Raw genomic sequence first — 25,949 nt, 5'->3', positions numbered from 1 at the left:
TTGATCCTTGGCCAGTAAGCTACTGGCATTTGAATCAGTAAACCAAAGTTCTATTGTCTTTCTCTGTTGCAAGTGAATGTATTTTTCTTAAAAGACTTAGGTAATTCTGTTTTTCAGCTTTTTCTTCTGTCATTGTTGTACACAAATTAGATGTTTTATGGAATTATTTTTTAGCTAGTATTTGATTATTTCATTTAGCAGTTACACACAATATCCTGCATTTTTTTACTATTTTTTTTTTATCAATTACATTGCACTATGTGACACAGTTCCATAGGTACTGGGATTCCCCCCACCCCTACTCAAGCCCTCCACCCATGGTGGATTCTTCCAACTTTCTGCATTGCCACAGTTCAAGTTCAGTTGAGATTCTTTCATTGCAAGCATATACCAAGCATAGAGACCAGTAACTTATTGTCCAGATAAGTCCAATGTCTTCTTGGGGAAACCATCTCTGGTCTGAAGGTAAAGCCGGCAGAGTATTACCCCGATCAAACAGAAGTCCCAACATAACATCTAAAACAAATTATAACGTTATGGAATTAGTGAACATAGTATTGAGTAACCAATATGTTAAAAAAATGCAAGTTGTTAATCACATCCTATGACTTCATCATTGACATTTCGCTTTTAGTTCATGTACAATCAGGTTCTATACACCCCAAAATGGCTATAGATTCTTAAATTAAGGCAAACATGTGGTATCTAACCTTTTGGGATTGTCTCATTTCCCTTAGCATTATGGTTTCCAGTTGAGCCCATTTGGCCATAAAGAACTGCATCTTGTTTTTTTTAATAGCTGAGTAGTATTCCATGGAGTAGATGAACCATAGCTTTCTTATCCAGCATTTTTTATTTAATATTACTTAACATTATAACTAGATGTTCATATTAAGTATGAAAATAATTTTAAAATAATATTGTTAAAACTGTCATAGTGAATACCAGGTTGGGTTACATTTATCTTAAATTGATATATGTTTGCATTAATTGAGATATTTATACAAGTTATTTTATCTATTTAATTTCAGTTGTGTTACTTGATACAACAACTATTTTGGGAGAGCTGGGGTGGAAGACATATCCATTAAATGGGGTAAGTTGAATACCTTGTTGCCCTACTTAGTGACATTTGTTTAGAAAATTTTATAACAGTTAAGAGCGAATTTTTGCCTTCATTTGAAATGGATTTTGGTATACAACTTAAACCCTATAGACAAAATTAAATTTACTTAGAATTGGTAATCATTGAAAATTTTATTTAAATGCCCAGTAGTATTTTTTAATAATGTGTGCTGTTGTAACTTTAGATTACCTCACTTATATTTTCTTTAGCAAAAAAGTTTCTATATGTAATGCCAAGACAGTTTATCTGTGTATGTTAAATGTAGCAGCATCAGTGAATATTGTGTATAAACTTTAGAATATCATAAATGATTCACACAAATATTCACAATTTTATTTTTGGTATAAAATGCTAAATCTAGTAAGTTGATATGGCATTTTGGATTTGTCAAAATGGTATATTATGGTTAGGCATCTGTAACCTAGAGATATTTGCTTTTAAAGGATTATAAGTGTGCAGTTCACAATTTTCTATGTATAGATATTTAACCGTGATTGTGCTTGAATGTTACATGGTTTTTATTTGTATTTTGTATTATTTTCAACATTGTAGCATTATTTCTACTTTCATATGACACTGAATAAAAAAGTTTGTGAAGCTATTTTTTAGATTTTTTTCTATCCTAAAAAAGTCAGGTGTTTTCAGATTTAATGCGTTACCTTTTTATTTTCTTTAAATCTGCATTTTTCTCATATGACATTCTTAGTTAATATTTGTAAATTAATTTTTGTTATATATACCACAGATTTAAGTCCCCAAAAGTTGTCTTAAGTAATTATTTATTTTTTAGAACCATTGGATACTGTTTGAATTTGACATTTTTATATTTATGTCAGAGGTTATTCATTAGACATATATTCCAGTTAAAAAACTTGTGAATAGTTAAATCATCCTCTTTGCTTCATAACCTGCTTATTTCTGCAGTATTTAAATAATTTTTCTAATTTGAGTTTTTTTCTCAAATTTTCTTTTAATTCATTTTATTTTGTTAGAATTTTAACCAAATCATCAGTTTTGAGAATAACATTTTAAAGTAAGTTTGTGCTTTTATCTTTGTTATTCTATATCCATCGAAATAAATAGACATCCGTATTAATTCTATTAAGTGGGTGAAGCTTATTACACTTTACTTCTAAGAAGTAAAACTTTTAAAAATTTCTCTTTCAGGTTATAAAATGTATAAAATGAGTTATACAGAATACAGCAGACAGAATAACTTGTAAGCATTGGTGAATATATAATTTAGAACGCCTTTATTTTCATTTTTTTGAAAAAAATAGTCGTAATTTTTAGACTTATTATCAGTTGTCTCACATAGACATAGGTGAAGAGTCATGGAAGGAAGGGAAAATGTTTTGTCCCGCTTTACTGATTTTGTTCAGTTAGATCACAGTGAATTTTAGTCAGCTGGAGACAAGCAGATAGAGACACAGAGGCACAAGTGTACTGACTGCTCTCTGCCTGTGATGATTTTTGTAATGGATGTCATGAACCAGAGATTTTTTTTTCCTAAATTTTTTCATTTGTTACTCAGAAAAAATAATAATAACTGAAAAGTGTTGCTTATCTCAGTTTTCTGTTTTCCAGACTACTTTAAATATTAGAATTATATTTTTAAAATGCTATTTTAATGTGTGTTTTACTTCTGTTTCCTAATTGTAGAGTCCTAAAGGTGCCAATAGTTATAAGCCAAATTAGTCATAATTGTTTCATTCAAACTAAGATATGTATAACTCTGAAGAATATTCTTTTTCCATATATCTCTTTCTGTTTTCTAATGCCAAAACAGAATACCTAAGACTGGGTAATTTATTTCTAAAATAAATGTATTGCTTACTGATATGGGGGTCAGAATGTCCAAAATCAAGATATTAGTGTCTGGGTGTGTAAAACAGAAGGATAGGGCAGCATAAGTGACATGTAAGAGAAGGTTGAATTTGCTCTTGAAAAGTGCCTATTCCTTCAGTAGCTACCTGTTCCCTTCGTAGCAACAGTTACTTCTTTTTGAGGTTATAGCTTCCATGATGTCTTAACATCCTATTAGATATTATCTCCCACCACTGTTGCATTGGGAATTACATTTCTAATGTATGGATGTAGAATATTGTATTCATAATATATTTCTGTGACACTGCTAACAGAGGAGCATTGAAAACTTGATGGAAAGCCAGGTACTTAAATTCAGTATTTGCCTAGCAGACTCAGACTTATTCTCCCTAGTTGAAAATTATAATGTTGGACTAAGTTGTACATTTTGGAAACCAGACAAAAGTTGGTAAGAGGAAGCAAAGAAAGAATGAAGGAAACAGAATATAGTAGAAAATAGAATAAAATAAGGCAGAAAGGAAAAGTTCATTAAAATTTGTGGAACATTTATCACAAATGACTTTTTCTATTTTATTGATTTCATTCCCGTAAGTCAAGTATAGTTTATCTTTATTGATGGATATGGATAAGATTCAGTTACAGTGCATAACTTTTACAGATCACAGAGTGTGGAACATAAGACAGCAAAAGTTCTAGGCCAAACATACCCTTATTTGGACACTTACAAAAGATCATTTCATAGATATTTACTTTTATTTCTTGAAAAATTTTACTATTTAAACATATAAACTGATGACTAACATATGTAGACTACGTAGGGAAAAAGCAGTACATGGATTCAGACATTAAAACTTAAATTGAATACCTATAGTTGGCATGGACTTTATTTTTAGACTTGTTAGCAATGAAAAATGAGCATGTCAATTTTCTGAAACACTTGTAAGTTTTGTTTGTCACTCAGTGTACAGTATGTTTATTTTAGTGTTATCCAGAAGTCAGGTAAAAGAACTTATATTTTACATTTCGTAGTTCCAAGTATCTTGTTACTCTGATAAAGAGGTTTGTTTTAATCCCATACGTCTTTATAAGATAAAACAAAGGCTCTTCACTTTTTTTGAGCAATGTTTTTTGAAAGACTAGTAAAGGGGTGGATTCATTAATAAGAGTGATAAAAGGATGTTGAAAGTGATAAGTGATTAATCAGTTCATTTTAATAAACTGAAATTTGTCATCTGATATCTGCAAGAGGAGACAGAAGATCCTTATTTTAAAAGGCAAATAGAACAACTTGAGCAAAGACTCAGATTATTGGAGTTATGTATTCATTAAGTCTTAAGAATATTGAGAATCATATGAATGAAGTGTAGGAATTAAGGGGTATTTATGTATAGGGAGTGCTGTGTTTTTGACATATAAAACTTATAATTCAGTTCCTTAGTTTACATAGTGTGTTTAAATAATTAAGAGTAATAATGAAAGCTTTCTGAATGTACTTATACATACATTGATGAAGCTTTTTTGTTTAAGATGATAATATAGATCTTTACAAAGGAAAAACACCATGAAAAGATGAAAGAAATATGTGTGTCCAAATACAGATGCCATAGTGTTACTGATTTATTGAGAATAGAGTGGAATTGAAAAATCATGTTTGTATAGAAGATGAAGCTTGGTGTCAGAAGAGATTGAATGCATTTGGGAATTTGGGAACCCATAGTTGTAATTCTTAACACTGTGCTCTCTCTGCTTAATAACAAAAATTTTGTGTCTACATAATTCAAAACTCTTAACAACTTTATCCTGTAAGGATCCCCTCCATCTTCTATCTGTCAGTGTAAAAACTAAGGCAATAAAATAGTGATGATCTAGCAAAGTAGCTAACAGAGTGCCTTGGTAATCATTGGAAGAATGCAGAGGCAATAAAATGTTTTGTGTGACACTGTGGATGTTGTAAGTGAATTCCGAAGAAGTGGTTCATAAACATTAAGTGTAGAGAGGCTGTGGCTTTTCTGTTTGCTATAAAAAACTTATCTTCGAGTCTTCCTTTTTCAGAACTCATTTTAAATTCTGAAAATCTTAAAGAGATATCTGTTAAGAAAGTATACATATTAATGCTAATAAGATATGAAAAAGGAAAAATGCTGCTTAGATTGTAACTTTGAACAACAAAGAGTGTTAAAAATGTGTATATCCTGGGTTTATTGTCACTCTAAGGAAGCGAAATTATGTTTTTGTGAGATGTTATAATGTTTATTTCTTTCGTATGATTATTGCATTATTTAGTTTATTTAAAACAATACCCAACATTGTAAATTAAAGGGAGTACAACTGTAATAAGAGAGTTTCTAATTAAATTTATTATTTAAAATATTTATACATGTAATTGGGTCCGATTCAGTACAACATAGCACAATATGTGTCATTATTGAGGACATCTTGGCTTAATAATAACTCACTACTAGTAACAGCTACTAATGAGAAAAATAAAAAGTTTTTCAAAATATAAAATATATCAAGAATAAAATTTCATGGCTAAAAGCCCTGTCTTACTTCCTTTGAACCTGAAATATGTGTTATGTACTTATATTATTTAATAACTTTTATGTTTAAAAAGTTTTATGCTATAATTGAAAAGACAGATTGAGTTATCCTGTACTGATTAAAAATATTTACCCCTGAATGAAAACTGAAATTTAAAATGTAACATATCATAATGAAAATTTTATGAGCCATTATTTAATTTATACTTAAAATTTTGTATATTTACTTTCATTGAAATGGCTTGATTTTGAGGTACTTTGTGTACTATGAAATGGGACGTTCATCATATATTGTTAAGTAATACTTTGGGCAAGACAATGGAATGTTTTCAAGTGTTTCCTTTTTCTACACTTTTGCATACAATGAGGTGGTTAAATTTTAAAAGCCCATCTTTAATGTATATGTGGTAGATCAAATCCTTGATTCAGGTGTGCTGAATATAGAAATAGGCATTTTTAATATAAAAACATCAGATTTCTTTTTCAGCAATAGTGTAACCAGAGTTGAAATCAATAAAAAGATGGGATGTTCAGAGAAAACACTCCAAAGTCTTAGTTTAGGTCTGAGAAGTGAGGTGGAGGTCTGGTCTGAATTCCCAAGTCTGAGAATCTAACAAACATTGGGTGCAAGTTTTGAAGGCAAGAAAGAGTACGGAGATGTTCCAACATAAGAGAAGGAATTTATCTTTCCTCTACCTTTTGCTTTAGTTGAGCCATCAATGAGACACACATTGTCTTGAGGACTTTTAAAATTATTATTATTATTTTCCATTTTACTGTTTTGTAGTTACAGGGATTCTTCCCTCCCTTACCCTGTCTTCTCTTCCCGTTTTGTCTTCCTGCCATTTTCCTCCATAACATCACATTACATAGATTTTTTTAGTAACAATTACAAGTTAAATATTCTGCCATTTAAATAAATGTATTATAGCATTGTAGGACAAATCTTTTTCAATCTACTGATGTAAATACTTGCCTCTTCAAAAACAGCCTTACATACAACCAGGAATGATTTGCTATTAGTTACCTTGATATTCCTTAGCTCTGTCAAGATGATACATAAAATTAACCATAACATTTTCAAAAAGAAACATGTTATTCATGTCTCAATAAAAGCTATAAATGAAGCATGAATGTTGATTTTCATAACAAAAGAAGCATAAGTTAAAATTAAACAATATAGAAAGATGTTTTACTCAGTGTAGCAGAGACCAAAATTCCCTAATATGATTGTTCCAAAAAAAAAATCATTATGGTATATGATGGGATATTTCCTGTTAAATATTTTACACATTTATATGACTTTCATATTTATATATTGAAGCTAATTTCATAGTGTAAGATGTTAGTATTACATTTTTATTCATTCTATAAGACATTGAAATTATGCAGAATTGCTGTGTATACATGTATGTTAGTGACCTGTAAATGTCAGTGGTAATCTTCATCATTGAAAATTGTTGTTCTTTTCAAAACTGATATCTAAGTATTATTTCTTCTAAGAAACTTCACAGCATCTGTGGTGGTGCTCTAAATATCCATCATGCTAATTTCAGTTATACTGTTTGGTATTTCAAATACATGTGTTAAGGTTTTTGAATTAATGATTAGTTTCTAAATATGTGTTTCTTGAATATTGATTAGACATAAAACTTACATATTCCTGTATGCTTTAAACTATCTCCAGATTACTTATAATAAAAGGTAAATGTTTATAAATTATTTTCATAATGTATATCTTAGGAAATAATGACAAAATATTCTGTACATGTTCAGTACAGATACTGTTTTTTCTGAACATTTTAAAATCAGAAGTTCAGTTGGACACATGGAGGCAGAATCTATGGATACAACTGGACAACTGTATATTTTGATTATATATAAATAAATTAACCTCATAATGAAGGATTACCGAGTCAGCTAGTGAAGATAATAGCTTCAGGTGTTAGACTCCAGAGTGATGACAGCTGCATAAAAGCTGCTGAGTTGAAACTACCTGAGAATCTTGAGGCCAGCTTATTCATCTTCATGTGTTCCCTGAAAGCAGTCCCTAGGAAATAAAAGATCTGGGATGTTCACGTGGAGTGATGTAATACTTATATTTTTTGTTGACTTTCAAGTATTTTAAAGGAGTGACATCAGAATCTCCCCCACCCCCAACACAAAGCAATATCATGGTGAGTTCCCACATTATTAAGAAATGGAAGAATACAGGCTAAAAATCTAGTGTTTCTTGTGATCACTTTTTTCAGGCAATTGTCCCAGTTGAGGTTCCTGCCAGGGGAGAAATCTTGATTGCCTGGAGTTCCTGTGGCCTCTAAGGAGGCAGAGAGCAACACATGGCAATCTAAGAGAGTAGGCCAGCTGTGTTCACAATGGGTGACTACTAAGTTTCCTCTGCACGATGCTGTTCATTTTATGCAGACCCAAATTAATGACCTCTATAATTTCCCTTCTCTCTGAAGAACTTCTTTTAACATGTCTTACAAGGAATTTCTACTACTAACAAATTTGTGCAACTTTTGTTTGTGTGAAAAAGGCTTTGTTTATTTATTGTCCATGTGCTTTCCCCCAATCACAGCCTTCTCTTCTGCTACAGGGCTTTTGATCTCTGGTTCTTAAAAATTCTTAAGAGTTTTCATTTCCACATGCCTTATCCTTCTGTTCTTATATGCCATCTACTGTTCAAATTGAATTCTTGAGATTATTAACCGTAGTAGTTTTTGTTTGTTTAAATGTTGATCTGATAATTTTAGCATCCCTGCAGTTTCTGATTCTGATGTTGATGGTTGTTATTCCCATCAAGTGTGAGTTATTGTTTATTTTGCTTTTGCTCAAAGGTGTAGCTTGTATACTACTCCTGAAGAATTTTGATAAATCACCCGTTAGACAGGTGTTGGGGAGGATGATGCTCTAGCATCCTGTGGTTAGCTCTCATTCTTGTCGTGAGTCTGTACACCCAGATGGTGAATATCACATGTGCTTCTGCTAACATTTGCCTTCTGTGGAGTATGGCAGCTGGCGGGAATTGGGACTCAGTATTTTCCCTTCCCTCTTGTGGATAACTAGAACTGACCAGATTTGAGTATTTACCTTCCTATAAGTCAGTTAGAACGTGACAAAATCTTGATTCTAGTGAAGTAGTGTTTTTTATTGCATGTTTTTCCAAAGTGCAGCCCTTTGTTAATAATAGGATGCCCTGGAATATTTCAGTTGGATCCACTGGCCCTCTGTCTGCCAGAAATGGAAGGGGATTATTATTCCAGTGTTCGCTCTGAGGACCTGATAGAGGTCCTGCAGGTGAAGCTCATAAGACTGTAGCGGCTCCTCTGTAGCTGCAGCTGTCTGTAGTGTTTAAACATCAGAATTTACCATACTAGAATGATTCTGCCAGAACTCGTTAGTATGTTAATTTCTGCCCTGGGATGGTCTCATGTGGGTTTCTACTGGTGGGTTCCTGCTTCTTCAAGTTGTGATTCTCTGTGTTCACCTATATATCTGGTGAACACAGATATATAGGGGCTGGTGGCTTGTGCTGTGACCCTATTTCTCTGAGTGATCATTGAGGAGTTCATATTTTTCAGTCTTGAGATCAGCTTTTTACTTGTTAGAATTAGAAATAATTAAGCACTTACCTGCTGGAGTGCACAAGTAGTAATGTTCTCTAAACTATTTTTTTTTTATTGGAAAGTCAGATATACAGAGCAAACTTTTTTTTTTAAATGAGCTGTCTGAAGTCCTTTTGACTGTGTCACCATTTCACTTTCAGAAGCAATTGGCTTTATTTTTATGTTCATTCAGTATAAAATTCAAATGTCTATATCTTAGTTCACTTGACATTGTTGCTATTTACTTTTTTGTCTTTGTTTGCTTGATGTTATTGCTGCCATTTTTAAAAACCCATAAAGGAAGACTTTAGATCTTTCCTGTGATATGTAGGTTGAGCAGTAAACCTTGATGCTCTCAGGAATGCTTATAAATTTAATTCCACACATATGACTGTAGAAGATGAACCGTTTAAATGTCTGCCCCAAATATTCAAGTATTTATGTGATGAGTTTGCAATAGGAACTACACTTATGTATTTTATATATTTTTTGCTCAATCCTAGTAATGTCTGTGTGAAGGAAATATTTTTCAACACCGTACTACAAATGGGAAATTGGATCTGAAACAATATAAGAAAACAGCAGAATCAGAGACGAAGATATTAGTGAAAATTGAGGAAAGAGTGATAGCCAGCAGCTTAGAACTGACTGTGTTCACGTTGCATTTCCATTTCTGGGTCTTAGTTAATCTGAATTTCCTTTAGTTGGGCTACCATGATGTAACCCAATAGCTGGAAGATTGTAAACCCTGTGATGACAATAGCAACAAGAACAATGGAAGCAGTGAAACACTGGCACTGTTTTTGAGAGAGGCCAGGAAACATGAAAAGACCATAGGTTGGTACAAGTTTTGTGAGACTGCAGGAACTTAGAACTACTAGCTTTCCTTGATCATATTATGCATGGCGAAGTGAACTGTCCTCCCTGCAGGTGTTGTGGGCAGATAGGTGAAGGAATAGGAGAGTCCTTACGTTGATTAGTATTTAATATCTAAAGTAACTATATTTGTGTCAGTTCTCTCTCCACTATCTTAAAAATTTTCTTTCTCATATACCATGCTTTGTAAATCAAATGGATTATTTTTCACTGAAAGAATACATATTAAAGAATAATGAAACTAATTTTATGACAAGGAATAGAAGTAATGGCAAAGCAGAGTACTGATGATTTAGGAGATGAGATGTGAAATGTTTAATATCTGTTGGAAATATAATTAGCCTCATTCATTATCTGGGTAGCTAGAATATGTGTGGAAAGTGTGTTTTTTTCCATGTCTCCGGCGTTTTAGTGTATAGTTTTCTTGATGTATTCCTGTAAGTCTGTGTGTGTGTGTGTGTGTGTGTGTGTGTGTGTGTGTGTGTGTGTGAATGTGTATTTTAAGGATGGATTTTGTTAGTTTTCTGTTGCTATAACAAAATGTCTAAGACTGATCTCTTTATAAAGAATAGTGATTATTTCTATCATGGTGTTGTGGCCTGGGAAATTAGGTACATGTCATCAGCATCTGCTTGGCACCTGGAAATGCTGCCTTGTTCTATTATAATAAGTCATAGGCATAACATACCAAGACTGGCATGGTGGTCTTTTCCTCTTACAAAGCTGCTGGTACCACTATGGGACACTCACGTTTCAGACATCATCAAATTTTATTACTTCCCAAAGGCCTACCCTCCAGATGCTGTTAAAATATGAATTTGTTGATTAAGTTTCCTGCCAAAGAACATTGGTGGACCTATTAATAATGACTTTCTTTTAAAAAAATCACATATTCATATTTATATACACTACACATATACATATAAAATATGGACTTTTTTATACCAGATTCCTTATTCTGAATAATTCTTTCTTATTAATTTTCACATTGAAAACTTTAACGCTATTCTTCTACTTCTAAGAGAAACTTCCAGTTTTTCTTTCATAGTCCTGTGTTTTTGGAAATCTATTAAAGTTCCTTTTTTTAAGTTTTAATTCTTTCAATTAAGAACTAAACAAAAATATAATAAAATATTCATGAATCATTTACTTTATAAGTGAAAGTGTATATAAAGTACAATACAAGATTATCCAAAGGCAAAATTTTTTTTTTAAGATTTATTTTTATTATTTTTTTATTGGAAAGGCGGATGTACAGAGAGGAGAGACAGAGAGGAAGATCTTCCATCCGATGATTCACTCCCCAAGTGAGCGCAACGCGTCGATACTATGCCAATCCGAAGCCAGGAGCCTCTTCCGGGTCTCCCACGCGGGTGCAGGTTCCCAAAGCTTTGGGCCGTCCTCGACTGCTTTCCCAGGCCACAGGCAGGGAGCTGGAAGGGAAGCGGGGCTGCCGGGATTAGAACCGGCGCCCATATGGGATCCTGGGCGTGCAAGGCGAGGACCTTTAACCACTTGCGCCACCACGCCGGGTCCAAAGGCAAAATTTCTTAAGAAATCTTAAGAGAATTAGTTTAAAATATTTAGCAGTTGGCTGAAACATGCTAAACATTTTTATAATTTTTCTGCATTTTTAGTGACCAGTTTACTCTTGGAGCAATAATCTACTACAAGATCCTGTTTATTTTACCTAATAAGCTACTTGAAACCAGTCTGTGTCATCCTGCCCTCAGTTTGACTCTCAAATTTCCATGATTAGTGTTAACTTCTCTCGCTTTGGGATTTCTCAGGTACTTGTTTCCACTTCTAATGAATGCTTTGTCATGTTACCAGAATTCACATTCTGAACTGAAGATCTAATCATGCCCTTGGTCTTAACCATATTAAAAAAGACACGCTCCCCCTACCTGTTCCTTAGTCTGTCCTTATCTTCTAGCAGCCACCATCTTCCATCTTTTTCCTAACAGGCTTTTTTGGTGTTTTCTTCTATGTGGTTTGATTCCTTTCATCCTTGCATATGAGCCTTTCCATCTGGAAAGTTTTTTTTTTTTCCCTCTCATTTCCTGCCCCACACTCTCTATCTTGCCACTACCTAGTGGTCTTTTAAAAAATGTTTATTCACCTGAGGCTAGCATGAAGCAAAGACAAACTTACATTTAGAGGTAGGCCCATCAGAATCACTGCTGACTTCGGAAGAAGTCACAGGTTGCCGTTGAGAACCTGCATTTTCCTATTAACATCGGTTAATCAATGCCGTGTCAACTAATGCCATAAGGTTGTAAATTGTTGTTGATGTTATGTTGGGGCTTTTAATTGATTGGGACGATACATTGCTGGCTTTACCTTCAGACCAGAGATGGTTGTACCAAGAAATCGTTGAACTCACTAGGATAATAAGATGCTGGACTTTATGCTTGGTAAATACTTCCAATGAAAGAATCTCAACTGAATTTGATCTGTGGTAATGCAACAAGGTGGAGAAATCCACCATTGGGAGAGGGTTCGGGGAGGGGTGGGGGGAATCCCAGTGCCTATAACACTGTGTCACATAATGCAATACAATTAATTACAAAAATGTTTATTCATTTATGTATATGAAAGAGTTTCAGGAGGACAGTGGGAGAGAGACAAAAAGAAAGAGAGAAAAGATTTCTATCATCTGGTTCAGTACCCAAATGACCACAATTGCCATGACTGGACTAGGTGAAAACTAGGAACCAAGAGCATCATCTGGCTCTGCCATGTAAGTGCCGGGGCCAAAATGCTTGTCCATTGTCCATTGCTTTCTCTGACAAATAGCAAGGACTGGTAGTGGAGTAGCCAGGACTTATATTGGTACCCACACTGGATGCTGATCTGCTAATGTTAGCTTAACCTCTGTCCTGCAGTACTGGCTGCACTGATGGGCTTTGGAGTCACAAAACATCCTCCGTATTTTCTGCAAGACTTGCACTGTTTGGGCTGAATTAGAAAATCTCTTTTGCTTGGATGTCTGCAAATCAGTGCATGCTGTCATATTAATTTCAAGATACTTATGCATCCTTATTAGTTACAAACTATTGATATAATACATTGGACATTGCATTTCATTTTTATGTAAGTTGACAACATAGTGGCTGTCAAAAAATACATATTTGACTAAAGTTTGTTAAATAACTGAATAAGCAAGTAACAAATTATTTTAGATACTGGTAAAATGCTGGCTGTATTTTGCAGTTGTTCTTTGTAATGGAATCATATGGGATGGAATCATTTAGAAAGTTCAGCTGTGGAAAAAAAAGACTAAATATGAAAATAGAACTGTGATATATTTCATCACATAAGTATCCAGTACAGGTAGAAAAATTATAAATTTGTTTTTGTGTTTTAGACCATTTATTTCATCTTCTTATTGCCTTTTGAACTGAAATAGAAGTTTAAAGGTGAATTAGACTATTAAAATGCTCATAAGCTATTTATGCAACACCAATCAGGACATAATATACTTTCAAAGAATTAGCAATTTAGAACACTTGATGAACTGAATCACATCTGGTAAATATTAACCCAAGGTGGTTGTTAATCCTGTACCTTGTTATTAAGATGAGAATAAAAAGCAAATCATATGGATTTTTAATGTTTGATAGCTGGTCTGCAAATTTTAGAAAAATTTTACAAAACGGTCAAGCTTTTGAAAAGCATGGTTCATCGTTAATTGTAAATAGGTTTTTGTAATCTGTATTCCATGAAATTAGTATTTTGAATTAATGTACCATAATAACAAGTGAGGTAGGTTTCTAAATGGTTTGATTTTTTTTAGTTTTAGCACAGAAAACGTGTTGGCATTACACTTAACTTATTCCTCATTTGCCCCATAATCATGAAACTATATATACAGAACTATTTAATTAAAATCATCTTTTAAGTGAAAGCATGGAATTAGAATGTGTTGTATATGTATGGGTGTGTGTTTACCTTTTGTCTTTGAATATTTGTGCATCTTCCAGACTGAAGGTATCTTTAAATAAAAATTAAGCTTGCTTTGATGGCTCAATTTAATAATAATAATAGCCTAAAAAATTATGTGCTTGCTTTGAATGAAATACTTTCTTGTTCATGATAGAAGGGATTTATTTATGGTTATCAGTGAGAATTATTTAAGACTTTTGCACATTGTCAACTTATACTAAAGAAATATCTATAAATATTTTACATTTAGTTATTTTTATTTTTTCTCTATTTGATAAAGACTGTCAACTATATTTGTTAATATATTGTTTGGATGACCATTAGTGCTGGATTGGCTGGATCACTGAGCTTTTATTTCTGTTGTCCTGAAATAATTATTTATGGTGTTACCTTCATTTTTAAATTGTCGTATTTTATAGGATAAGTCCTTTGATTCCTCTGTTAGTTCAGGTGATGCTAACTGCAAGTATAAATAAGCTCCAAATGTATAAAAATTCAAGCATGATAGAGAATTAGCTTTATTCCCATAATAATTTATGTATATATTTATTACTGTTGACAGGAGCATGTTCTCCTCTTACAGACATATTAGCCTTCTAATACTTCTGCAACTGTAAAACACGCTACATCTCACTTATGTCACTACACTAGACCATGTGGAAGGCTGAAAAACATAAAATAACCTGAGAAGATAAAACAGATTATATTTCAATACAAATATAATTTACTAGATGTCAGCCTGAACATTTTTTCTATTAGTGAAACTTTAATAACAACTTAAAAAAAAAGAACAACATTGAATCAAATATGGATATCTAATCTTTCTTTATAAAATGAAGAAGGTAGAACAAAGAAAGATGAAAAAGGTAAAGCTAATTTTTGGGAATGTTTTCCTTGGGGCAGGTGTTGTGGTGTAGTGGGTTAACCCACTAGTACCAGGGATGCCTGCATCCCGTATCAGTGTGCTTGGGATTAACCCCATCTCCATTTATGATCCAACTTTCTACTGAGGCACCTTGAAGTAAACAGATGAAGGGCTAAGAACCTGGGTCCCAATAATACAAACAGGAAATCCAGATTAAGAGGCTCCTTGATTTGGCTTGAACTTACGCTGGCCATTGTGGGCATTTGGGGAGTGAATCAGTCTTTATCACGCTGTCTTTACTATAAGAATGTAAATGAATTATTTTTAAAAAGGGTTTGTGTTTGGTTCATTCTTATTATATTTATATTTTCTATTTTTTCACAACCATCTATAGTAGTTATATTTTAATTATTACCATAAAATCTAGCATATGTTTACATAAAGAAGAAGAATTTGGCTTTATAAATGCATGATATGATTCCTGTAAGTTACAAAAAATCCTGAAGTAGGCAGGTTTTATTTCAAATGTGAAATTGTATTTCTGAGAGTCAAAATTTCTAGTTATTTGTATAATCATATACATTAATTGGTCCTTTTAGTATTTATCCAATCTTCCCTTCCTCTCATTTAGCAACTATTTATTAAAAGTCAAAAAAGTCAATGCTCTTTTTTTTATGGTTTACTTCTATTTCTTTGAAAAGTAGATTTGCAGAGGGAGAAGGAAAGACAGGAACAAAGGTTTTGTATATACTAGTTAATTTCCCAAATAGCAGCAACAGCCAGACCTGGGGCTAGAGCTTCTTCTGGGTCTTCCATGCTTTCCTATAGAAGTTAGCAGAAGGCTGCAGTTTTCCATACACTTTTGAAGACTCCTCACATGTATGAATTTCAGAATCTTTACAGAAAATGAGCTTATCATTTATTTCTATTTCCTTTGAATTTTTTTCATACCACTTTTTTTCTTTTTTCTTTTCATATTAGAACCAGTTGTCATACTAGGTAACATTGCTTACATTCTAGTGGTGTTGTAATGCCCATGATTCTGAGTTCTCCAAATGAGTCATTTTGAGTCTGATGTCCATAGAAGTGCACAAAGGTGGTTTATTCAAGCTTGACATGCCAAAGCCTGGGTCCCAGCTGTCATCGTCATGAAGTGATTCTGAGCTGAGACCTCGAGACAAAGTACCACAAGGCTTTTATACAATTCAGGGGATTTCTCACCTTTATACTCTCAACTGTCAAAAAACACAAGTTGGCAGGTTTCTATTGATGCAGCAAACAAGATTCAAACAAGCAGTTTGGCGGATTAAGTAAAGTGAAGAGCAATGGCTATGGGGCACCCAAGTCATCTTTATAAGGCACACTATGAGTAAGTAAGTCTTACTTAAGACACACTAGATACCTTGCTTTGAGGAATGGTCTGTCATTGTGACTTGCCGTATGTCACTTAGGCTGTTTGGTTTGTGAGCTCACACAGTTTGTTTGCCAAGGAAGCAAAACAGAAGTTACAAAAACAGAAAATATTCTAATTAGCAATGAGCAAATGGTTGGGATTCTGATTTTGAGGTTCTTCACTGCCCGTTCAATGACCAGGGGATGTATGATTGAAAATCACAATAATGATCACTGCATTCCCTACAAACTGTCCCACTGTACATTTTCTAAAGGAGAGGACAGGACAGAGCATGGAACATGGGAAGGGAGGGAATGAGGCCAGGAGAGCAGCACATAGGGAGAAGGGAAGGATTCAGATATTCGTTTTCTTCCTCCAGCTTCTGGGTTGGAAAGTACAGGGTATTTCAAAATGAGAAAATAGATGACACAGGTCAGGTACAAAGCTGCCTCAGCTAACTTCATCATCATTCATCTAAAATATTATTAGCTTTTCAAAAATGTAAGTAATTTATTTCTTCCTAAAATTTACTAAGATTTATTCTTTTTGTAAAATGTAAAGAATGGACTGGTATCATGGGCAGATTGACACTTACAAAACCAGACAGTAATAGAGACATAAGCACAGCTAACACAATTTTCCAGGATACACAGTGAAAGATTAAACATGTGCAAGGTATGTTGCCTTGTTGCATGACTTTTTGACACAGATCGTGGCAGCAACCTCAATTCTTGTCTCGCAGGAAATAAAACTTTTCTTGCAGACAAAGGTTAGTTTTAAAGCAAGATTTATTTGAAGAAAGGAGGAAAGTAGCTTCCATCCTATTGACAGGAGGGGGCTTCAAGAGAGAAGAGACCTTAGACTTCCTGCCATAGTGGCAGCAGGAAGAAAGGAAAACCCAAGTTAATGGTGTGGATAATGTCTTTTAAAACTTCACTTCAAAAAGTTTCTCCATAATTAAAGGAAAAATCCTGGTTTCCATGGTACCTGGTTCTGAGACAGAAAGCTCAGAAAGGTGTTATGGGTTAACTTCCTCAGCCCCTTTCTAGTGATAAATGGACCAGTCAGACACTACTCTCTTGGCAATGGCCCAGAGATGAGATTGGGTGCTTTAGGTGGGGAGCTGATATGTTAATTTTGCCCTTGTCTCTTGGGGAAAACATGTTCTGGAGAATGAGACATGGAAGAGAAAATGCCATTTTTATATTTGAGAAAAATGACTTGGGGACCCAGAAAACTCTTTTAACTACCTACTATCCCATATGACTCCTCCATAATCTTACATGCTGTAGACCCCAAGGATTTTCACACACATTTAGAGTTCACACAGTAAAAATCCAATAGTAAGGGCAACCACTTCCTTAGGAAAGCATAGAAAATTAGTGTGAGATAGTTCAATTTAAAAAAAATGAGATTATTTTATAAGCAATTGTGAGACTAGAATATACGGGTAAAATTTCTCATAGGTTTCAGTAACTAAGCGAATCGAAACCTGAAATGGCCAGTAATTGTTATTCTCACTAGACTCTCCTTAATAGGACTTAACTGTGGGCAGTTGACCCTGGGTCTTTGCTTGCTACCTGGTGGGCATGGCTTACAGTTTACCTGCAGGTGACCTGAGGCACAGCTTCCAGTCTTGCCTGGGGAATGTGACCTCTGACATGACTGGAGTGTTAAGGGGAATAGACAATAGATGTGTCCTCTAGCAATTATAAAGTTAGGGGCTGTTTTTTCCTGACCATTACATCATAAGACTACTGTTTCTTTTAGAATCCTTGTCACAATTTTCCTTGAGTTTGCTTTTCTCAGACCAAGTTTACTTTTCTCAGACCTTTGGAGCCTCCTCCAAGAAGTCAGGGACTTTTTGGCTTCTCACTATTTTACCTTGATTCCTCCTGAGATACTTACCTCAGGGCCACTGTTGAATTTTGTATCCTGAATCCCAATTAAACCTAATCATTTACCAAAGACATCCTATTCGGCTATTCTCAGCAAGCGAAGTACAGAAAGCAAAGAGCAATTTACTTCTTATTTCTAAATTTAATTTCTCTCTACATTCTTCATATGGAATGAGACGCTTGTCATGGTCATGGGATTCCATACATCTACTCCGCAGCAAAGGTGTGACTAACAGAATCACAAATAAACTGCACCGGTATTGTTGAAAGCAGACTATGTTTTTACCTCAGAAACATTGTGTAGGCTAGTGCCTAGCCAACAGTGAAATCAAGTCCTCGTTTGTCTAATAGATTATGGCCAACAGTGTAAACCAAGTCTTAACTGTCACCATGAGCCCACTGTGGTGGCCTGGAACTCACACTAGTGAGACACTGCTATCCCTGTTGTCTTTTTAGATCACACAGCAGGATTAACAAAGAACACAACAACAAGAAAGTTTGTTGCTTGATGTGTACACAAGCTTCTCTGTATTCAGGGCTGTGTGGTAGCCTTTTCATTCAGAAGGTGGGCATTTCGCTTAGGATTTTTTGAAACATGCATTAACAGATTAAAAGTGTCACTATAGAGTATTCACATTTTTTGAATACCTCAGCTGGTTTTTCATTGTTTTTCCCATTTTCTAAAATAATTTAGGTATGACTGACATAAATGAAATCTAATATTCTAGGAGGTCAGTGGCTTGTCCATTAGGCCACTGGGGCTTCTAAATTTAATATTTTAATATTTAATATTTTATTTTTTTTAAGATTGTTTTACTTATATATTCATTTATTCATCGAATCATTTAAAAGACAGAGACAGAGAACTGCCCATTGGTTCAGTCCCCCCAATGAGCGTAACAAGCAGGGCTGGGCTAAAGAATATTTTAATATTTAATATTTTAAAGTGAACATTTCAGTCAGATTTAATACATTCACCATATTGTATAATCACCATCCCTGCCTGGTTCTCAAATGTTTTTTATTACTTCAATGGGAAACCCTGAACCCAGTAAGTTGTCATTTCCAAGTATCCCTTCCTACTAGAATCTGACAATGACCAATTTATTTTCTATATGTAGGAATGCACATATATCTTATGTTAAGTAGTATATGATTCAGCCTTTTATTATTACAACAGTTACTTGAGGATCTGTTTATGAAGTGGTAAGTTGTATTTAACTGATGTTCTTGGAGGTTCAAGCTTGAGTTTGGGAAGTGTGGTCATATAAAGAGCCGTATGGTCAGCTGAGATGCATAGTGAAGCTGTTGTGAGGGGGGAAAAACTGGATTCTACTCCAAATTGCTTTGCAAGGTCATGACCCATTGACCTGAGTACTGCCCACTAGATCTAAGCACTATAATTGGATTGAATTTCTCTTCTAGTATCATTAGATGAAGACTTTGGGATGTATACATCTGCATGAGTTTGGAGCCAAATGTCACATTTCAGCCATAGCAAATGAAATCATGTGGCATGTGACCCTTTGTCTTTAGTGCCTTTAATTTTCATTCATTTATAGAATCTATCAAATGACCTTTGTTTCTTAAAATAGATACATTTATTTTATTTAAAAGGCAGAGTTACAGATAGGGAAGAGGAAGGATGGAGAGAGTGAGAGCTAGGAAGATTGAGAGCGAAAAAGAGAGAGATTTTCCATTTGGTGATTCATTCCTCAGTGTGATTAGGGCTGGGTCATACTAAAATCAGGAGCCAGAACCTTCAGTCTCCTTTTCATGCTTTCCTAGGAGAATCAACAGGGAGCTGTATTTAATATGGAGCAATCAGTAATCCAATGGCTGCCCACATATGGGATGCTGCCATTGTAGGTAATGGCTTAACCTACTATGCCGCAGTGCCAGCCCCTCCATTGTTTTTTATGGCTGAATATTATTCATGCATATATATAGACCACACTTTTACTCATTAATGTTTTGATGGATATTTTGGGTTTTTTTGTACAATTTGTTTACTGTTAATAGTGTTGGTGTGAATGTACAAGTATATTACTTATTTGATTACCTGTTTTCAATTTTGTTGAGTATATGCTTACACTCAATACATATAATTCTATCTTTATTTTTGTATAACCACAAAACTATCTTATGCTTTACAATTTCACTAGCAAAATAAGGGGGTTTCAGCCCTATATCATGCTTGTTGTTTTGTGTTTAAACTTTTTTCTGTGTATATAGCAAATTTTTAGTGAAGTCTAAAATTTGACACACTTTCAAAGAATAGCCAAGGAAATATGGAAAAAAGAATAATAGTGAAGTATTTATACCACAGAATATTCTACCACTATAATGATTAACACAATATAATACTTGTACAAGAATGGACAGGTCAGCTATAAAAGAAGGCTGTAGAATTTAGTAACCGATTTTATATGTATTAGGTGACTATATTTACAACAAAATTGTATTATTAATGTGAAAAATTACTTCTTCTAGTAACTGTTTATGCAGCAAGCAGTAATCTGTGTAACAAGTAGATCATGATCCCTAACCCATACACAAAAATTCGTGTCAAAAAGATCCACTGTAAATGCTTAATATAAAATTATAAAATTTTCAAAGAAGGCTTTGTTAATTTCAAATGGACAAGTAGTTATTAAGTAATGTTTTTAAAATAGAAAAGAACAAGAAAAACCAAATATATCTATATTTAATCACTTACAGTAATTATTTTCTTGTGTTAAGTTTTGTTTTCTTTGAAAGTCAGAGATGCACAGAGATATCCATAATGCAAAAAGATGAACAGATATCAGTTTTTCATTCACTGATTCATTCCCTAAATGGTCATAACAGCTAAGGCTAGAACATGTCGAAGGCAGTAGTCTGGAGTGTCCTTGTCTCCTTTGTGGTTGGCACTTGGGCCATCTGCTGCTGCTTTTTCTAGGCCATTAACTAGGAGCTAGATTGGAAGCAGAGTAGCCAGGATTCCCAGCTCCCATATGTGATACCAGTGTCACAGGCAACAGTTTTGCCTGCTGTGGTCCAAACTGGGTCATATGTTAAGTATTTTCAGTTACTAAAAGAAACTATTTTCTCTGAAAAAAAGTTCTTATGCACAATGTATAAAGAAATCCTGAAAACCAACAAGAAGACATGACAAAATACAGAAGGAGGGGAAGTATAAAAAGACTGTTATTAAAGAAATGAAAATAGCCAAATGGTCAACTGGCATTTGAAAATGAAACCCAACTCATTTCAAATGAATCAAACACCAAATCTGATAATTGAATAAAGCATTTACACATATTTGATTTTTTTAAAAATAGTAGAATGTTACAGTGGCCAGTTATGAATTTGATTATACATTGTTTGAGTTTATATGTTTCAAATTTTATAATTTTTTAAACAGAATAACTGAAATAAAAACAGAAAGAAGATACCAAGTTTCAAACAGAATATAGATCAAATAGAGCTCATGTACCCCATTAGTGCCAGTTTATACAACTACCTTGAGGAATGAGTAATGTCTAGTAAATCTTAGCACATATGTTCCCTACCACCAGCAAGTTTACCTGTCTGTAATACATGCATAAATATATAAATTGATCAAGAGACAAATGCTAATCAGCAGGAAAATAGAAATAAGTAATCCAAGTATAGAAGCAAATGCATCTAATAAAAAGCAAATAAACTTAAAAGATATTTTTTAGAATGCTAAATTTATTGTGCAAACATAATGTAGAACAAAATAATTGAAACTCCAAGGAGAACATGCCACATATCTCATATTCAAAATAGGATGAAGAGTTTACCAAGACATCAGTGTTCCATAGTAGGTTCAATACTCCATATCTGGCTTCAGAATCCAGCTTCTAGCTTTTTGCAGAAAGGCAGGAAGTAGTGATTCCATTAATAATTGCATTCTTACAATCCATGCTGGAGATCGTGTTTAAGATTTGAACATGCTGCTTTGACCCATCCCAGTCTTGGTCAACAAAATTATTTAGGGAATAAACCAGAGGATGGGAGTTCTTTTCTATCTATTCCTCACTCTTGACCTCTTTAACTGTCAAACTTTAAAAAAAAGATTCAAAATAAACAGTATCTATAAGATTAAAATCCACCATATTAATGACTTGAAAGGAGACCCAGTAGGGCCTCTTTTGGTTTTTGTTTAATGTTCTTATTTTTATTGGAAGGTCATATTCGCAGAGAGAAGGAGAGACAAGAGGGAAATATCTTCCATCTGCTGGGTCTCTCCCCACGTGACTGCAATGGCCAGAGCTGAGGCAGAGCTGATTAGAACCCAGGAGCCAGAGCTTCCTCTGGGGCTCCCACTTAGGTCTGGGGTTCAAAGGTTTTGGGATGTACTCAACTTGTTTACCAGACCACAAGAAGGGAACTGGAAGGGAAGTGGTGCAGCCAGGATACAAACCGATGCCTATATGGGATCCCAACACATGCAGGGCAAGAACTTCAGCCACTAGGATGTTTTGCCAGGCCCCAGTAGGACTTCTAACACACTGGTGTTATGCTGGTTTTGGTGTAGGTAATGGCCATCCACTTCTATTCCTTGATCTTTGTATCTATCTATACAGTTGTTCTATTCTCTGGGTTGTGTGGTGGCTGTGGGTGTCTTGTGTGTATGTGTGTATTTTGACTTCTGCTTATGACTAGGAGAAAAGTTCTTCTCAAATATAACCATACTTGAGATAGATATGAAAGAAAGGGAGAGTTATTTTTATGAGATCATACATTTTATAACTCGAATACAGTTGAAAATACTTGCAGCATAATATACATTTTGTCTCTTAGTTTCATTTTGGACAGTACCTTGTGTGTTTTAGTATCATTTTATTTACATATATGTGCACAGTTTAGTATCCAATCAGGGCATATGTATATTTATCCCTTTAAACATTTAGTTTTTCTTTATGTACATCTAATTGTTTTGTATTTGCATGAATGTTGTCATGTCAGAACTTATATTTGCTCTGTTAGGATTGGCTTATTTCATTGAACATTATAGTCTCTAATTGGGACATTTTGTTGTAAGTGGTAGAATTTCATTCTTATAAGTTGTTGAGTAGTATTTCAAGGAGTTAGGTGTACCATTATTTTTCCATTCCTCTTTTGGCAAGCATCTGGGTTGTTTCCATGTCTTTGCTTTTGTGGAGTGTGCTACTATAAATACAGGGTTGCGTGTGAAGATTTTCACATATGTATATTTCATGGATTTTTCACATAGCAGATTTCATTTCCTTTGGATATATTCCCAGCAATAGGATAGTTGTGTCATAAGGTAGAGATATATTTTCAGTTGTCTTAGCACTTCCCATACTGACTTTCGTAGAGACTGCACCAACTTACACATAACCAACAGTGGAGTAGTATAATTTTTTCCCCATGTTCACATCAGCAGGTGTCATTAATAGATTTCATAGTGGAACTAAATCTCACTGGAGGTAGGTGGAATTTAAGTGATTTTAAATCATGCTTCCATGATAACAAGGAAGCTGAGCATTTTTTGTTTCGTAGTCTGTTTGCCATTTATGGTTGTTCTTTTGAGGAATACCTGTTCATTTTCTTCTCTCATTTTTGCTGTTGTTGAGTTTCTGAAGCTCTTCGTAATTCTGGCTGTTAGCTCTCTGTTGTTTGTGTGCAAAGATTTTCTCCCATTCTGTTGGTTGGTTCTTCACTTTGCTGATCATTTCATTTGCTGTACAAAAGCTTCTTAGCTTGACGTACTCCCGTTTGTTTAGTTTTGTTTTCATTGCCTGTGCTTTTGGTGACTTTTCTAGGAAGTCTTTACCAATGTCTGTATCTTGTGCAGTGTTTCTGTTTTCCTCTAATAGTTTGATAGTTTCTGGATGCATATTTAGATCTCTGACTTATTTAGAACTGAGTTTTGTAAGGAAACATTATGGGGTCCAGTTTCTCACTTCTATAGGTTGCTCTCTAGTTGACCCAATAGCATTTGTTGAAGATACCGGCTTTTTCCATGGGTAATTTTTAATTCTCTTGTTGAAGATTAGTTGGCTGTACATGTGTGGGCTCACTTCTGGGACTTGTATTCTGTTCCATTGATCTTCCTCTTTATTTTTGTGTCAGTAGCAGACTATTTTAATTACCACTGCAAATAAACAGGTAGGAGCTAGAAAAACAGCAGCAAAATAATCCCAGTAATAACAGAAAAAAGAAAGGAGGACATAAACCAAATAGAGAACAAAAGAACAATACATTAGATCAACAAATCAAAGAGCTGATTCTTTGAGAAAATAAAAAAAAATAGATTCCCCAGTAGCCCAACAAATTAAAAATGAAAAGGAGAATTAATAAAATAAGAGACAAAAAGGAAATGTAACAACCGATACCTTAGATATACATAGAATTATCAAAAACTGCAAGTGACTGTACACCAATAAATCAGAAGACTTAGGCATGATCCATAGATTTGTGGACACATATAATCTACCAAAATTGAATCATTAGGCAATTAAAATCTTGGTATACCTATAACCAGGACAAAGATTGAATCCATAATTTAATTCTTCCCAGCAAAGAAAGGGCCAGGACCAAATGGCTTCACTATTGAATCCTACCAAATGTTTCAGTAATTTATCTCAATCCTCCAAAAGCTAAGCAAAGTAGTAGAAATGGAGGCAGTCCTTCCAAATTATTTCCCATGAAGCCAATGTAACCTTAATACCAAAGCCAGAGAGAAACCAAACAATTATTTACACATGATTTTTTTAAAGATTTATTTTTTATTGCAAAATCAGATATACAGAGAGAAGGAGAGAGAGGAAGATCTTCGTCTGATGACTCACTCCCCAAGTGACCACAATAATCAGTGCGGCACCAGTCCGAAGCCAGGAGCCAAGAATTTCTTCCAGGTCTCCCATGTGGGTGCAGGGTCTCAAGACATTGGGCCATCTTCGACTGCTTTCCCAGGTCTCCCAGGGAGCAGGATGGGAAGCAGGGCTGCTGGGATTAGAACCAGTGTCCATATGGGTCCCGGTTCATTCAAGGCAAGTACTTTAGCTGCTATGCCAGGGAGCTGGACCCTACACATGATTTTATTTGCTGTGTTGGTTTTAGCATTGTACACCATGGTTAAAGACCTAAGACAATTCACTTTTCTGTTCTAGCTCTTTAGGTTTACTTTTTGAAACAAGAATATGTTATTCAGTCCCGAATGCAACCTTGTGTATTCACTTCCTTGTGTTGATTTTTGTTCACTGTTTAGAATCAGCATTGAACAGATGTTAAAAATTTTGAGCAAGCTGTAATGAAGTTACATTTTGAGAGAAAACAGCAAAATAAAGCAAATGCAGTGTTAATTTAAATTAAAATAAATATTCAGTTACTTTTTCATGTGAAAAATTTCCTATAAAATTTCCAAAATTGAAAAGTACTTGCAATGTAATCTTTGATAGTATTAATGATGCAGTAGAAATTCTTACAATAATTGCAGAGGTCTCAGGATGTATGGTTTCATTAATTTCTACCTTGGTCTTGAAAGAATAGCACGCATAAATGATCTGGTTCTTATTGGAAAGCTAGTTCATACTACTGTGTAATTCCATGAAAAGAAATGTTTTACCCCTCAGTTCAATGTTTTAATTCCTAAATTTTAAATCTTTTGCATCTAAATTAAATAGGAATGAAAATATTGATTTTATATATATTTTAAATTACTTGAATTTTAAGAAATAAATGTAATAGCAGACCTCTTTTGAAACACATATTTCTAACCAAGATAGAAGACATTTTGAAACTAATGCTGCATAGTTGAAACTTAACCACTAATTGTAGGATTAACTAAGAAAGTACACCTTAATGTTATAATTTAGTATCCATTACTCAAA

The 25,949-nt window shown here is 34.1% G+C and overlaps 1 protein-coding gene across 1 annotated transcript in view; it reads left to right on the top strand.

The window, feature by feature from the left end:
- EPHA6 (EPH receptor A6) overlaps positions 1-25,949 on the top strand; it is a 795,505-nt gene that overhangs the window by 79,702 nt on the left and 689,854 nt on the right. Inside the window, 1 exon segment of the mRNA XM_040980604.1 lies at positions 1,032-1,096. Coding sequence (XP_040836538.1) covers positions 1,032-1,096 — 65 coding nt within the window.

This window comes from Ochotona curzoniae, unplaced genomic scaffold, assembly GCF_017591425.1.
Source record: "Ochotona curzoniae isolate NIBS_2020 unplaced genomic scaffold, NIBS_Ocur_1.0 contig_3498, whole genome shotgun sequence".
NCBI classification, from domain to species: Eukaryota; Metazoa; Chordata; class Mammalia; order Lagomorpha; family Ochotonidae; genus Ochotona; species Ochotona curzoniae.
This window is presented reverse-complemented; position numbering and strand designations above follow the sequence as displayed.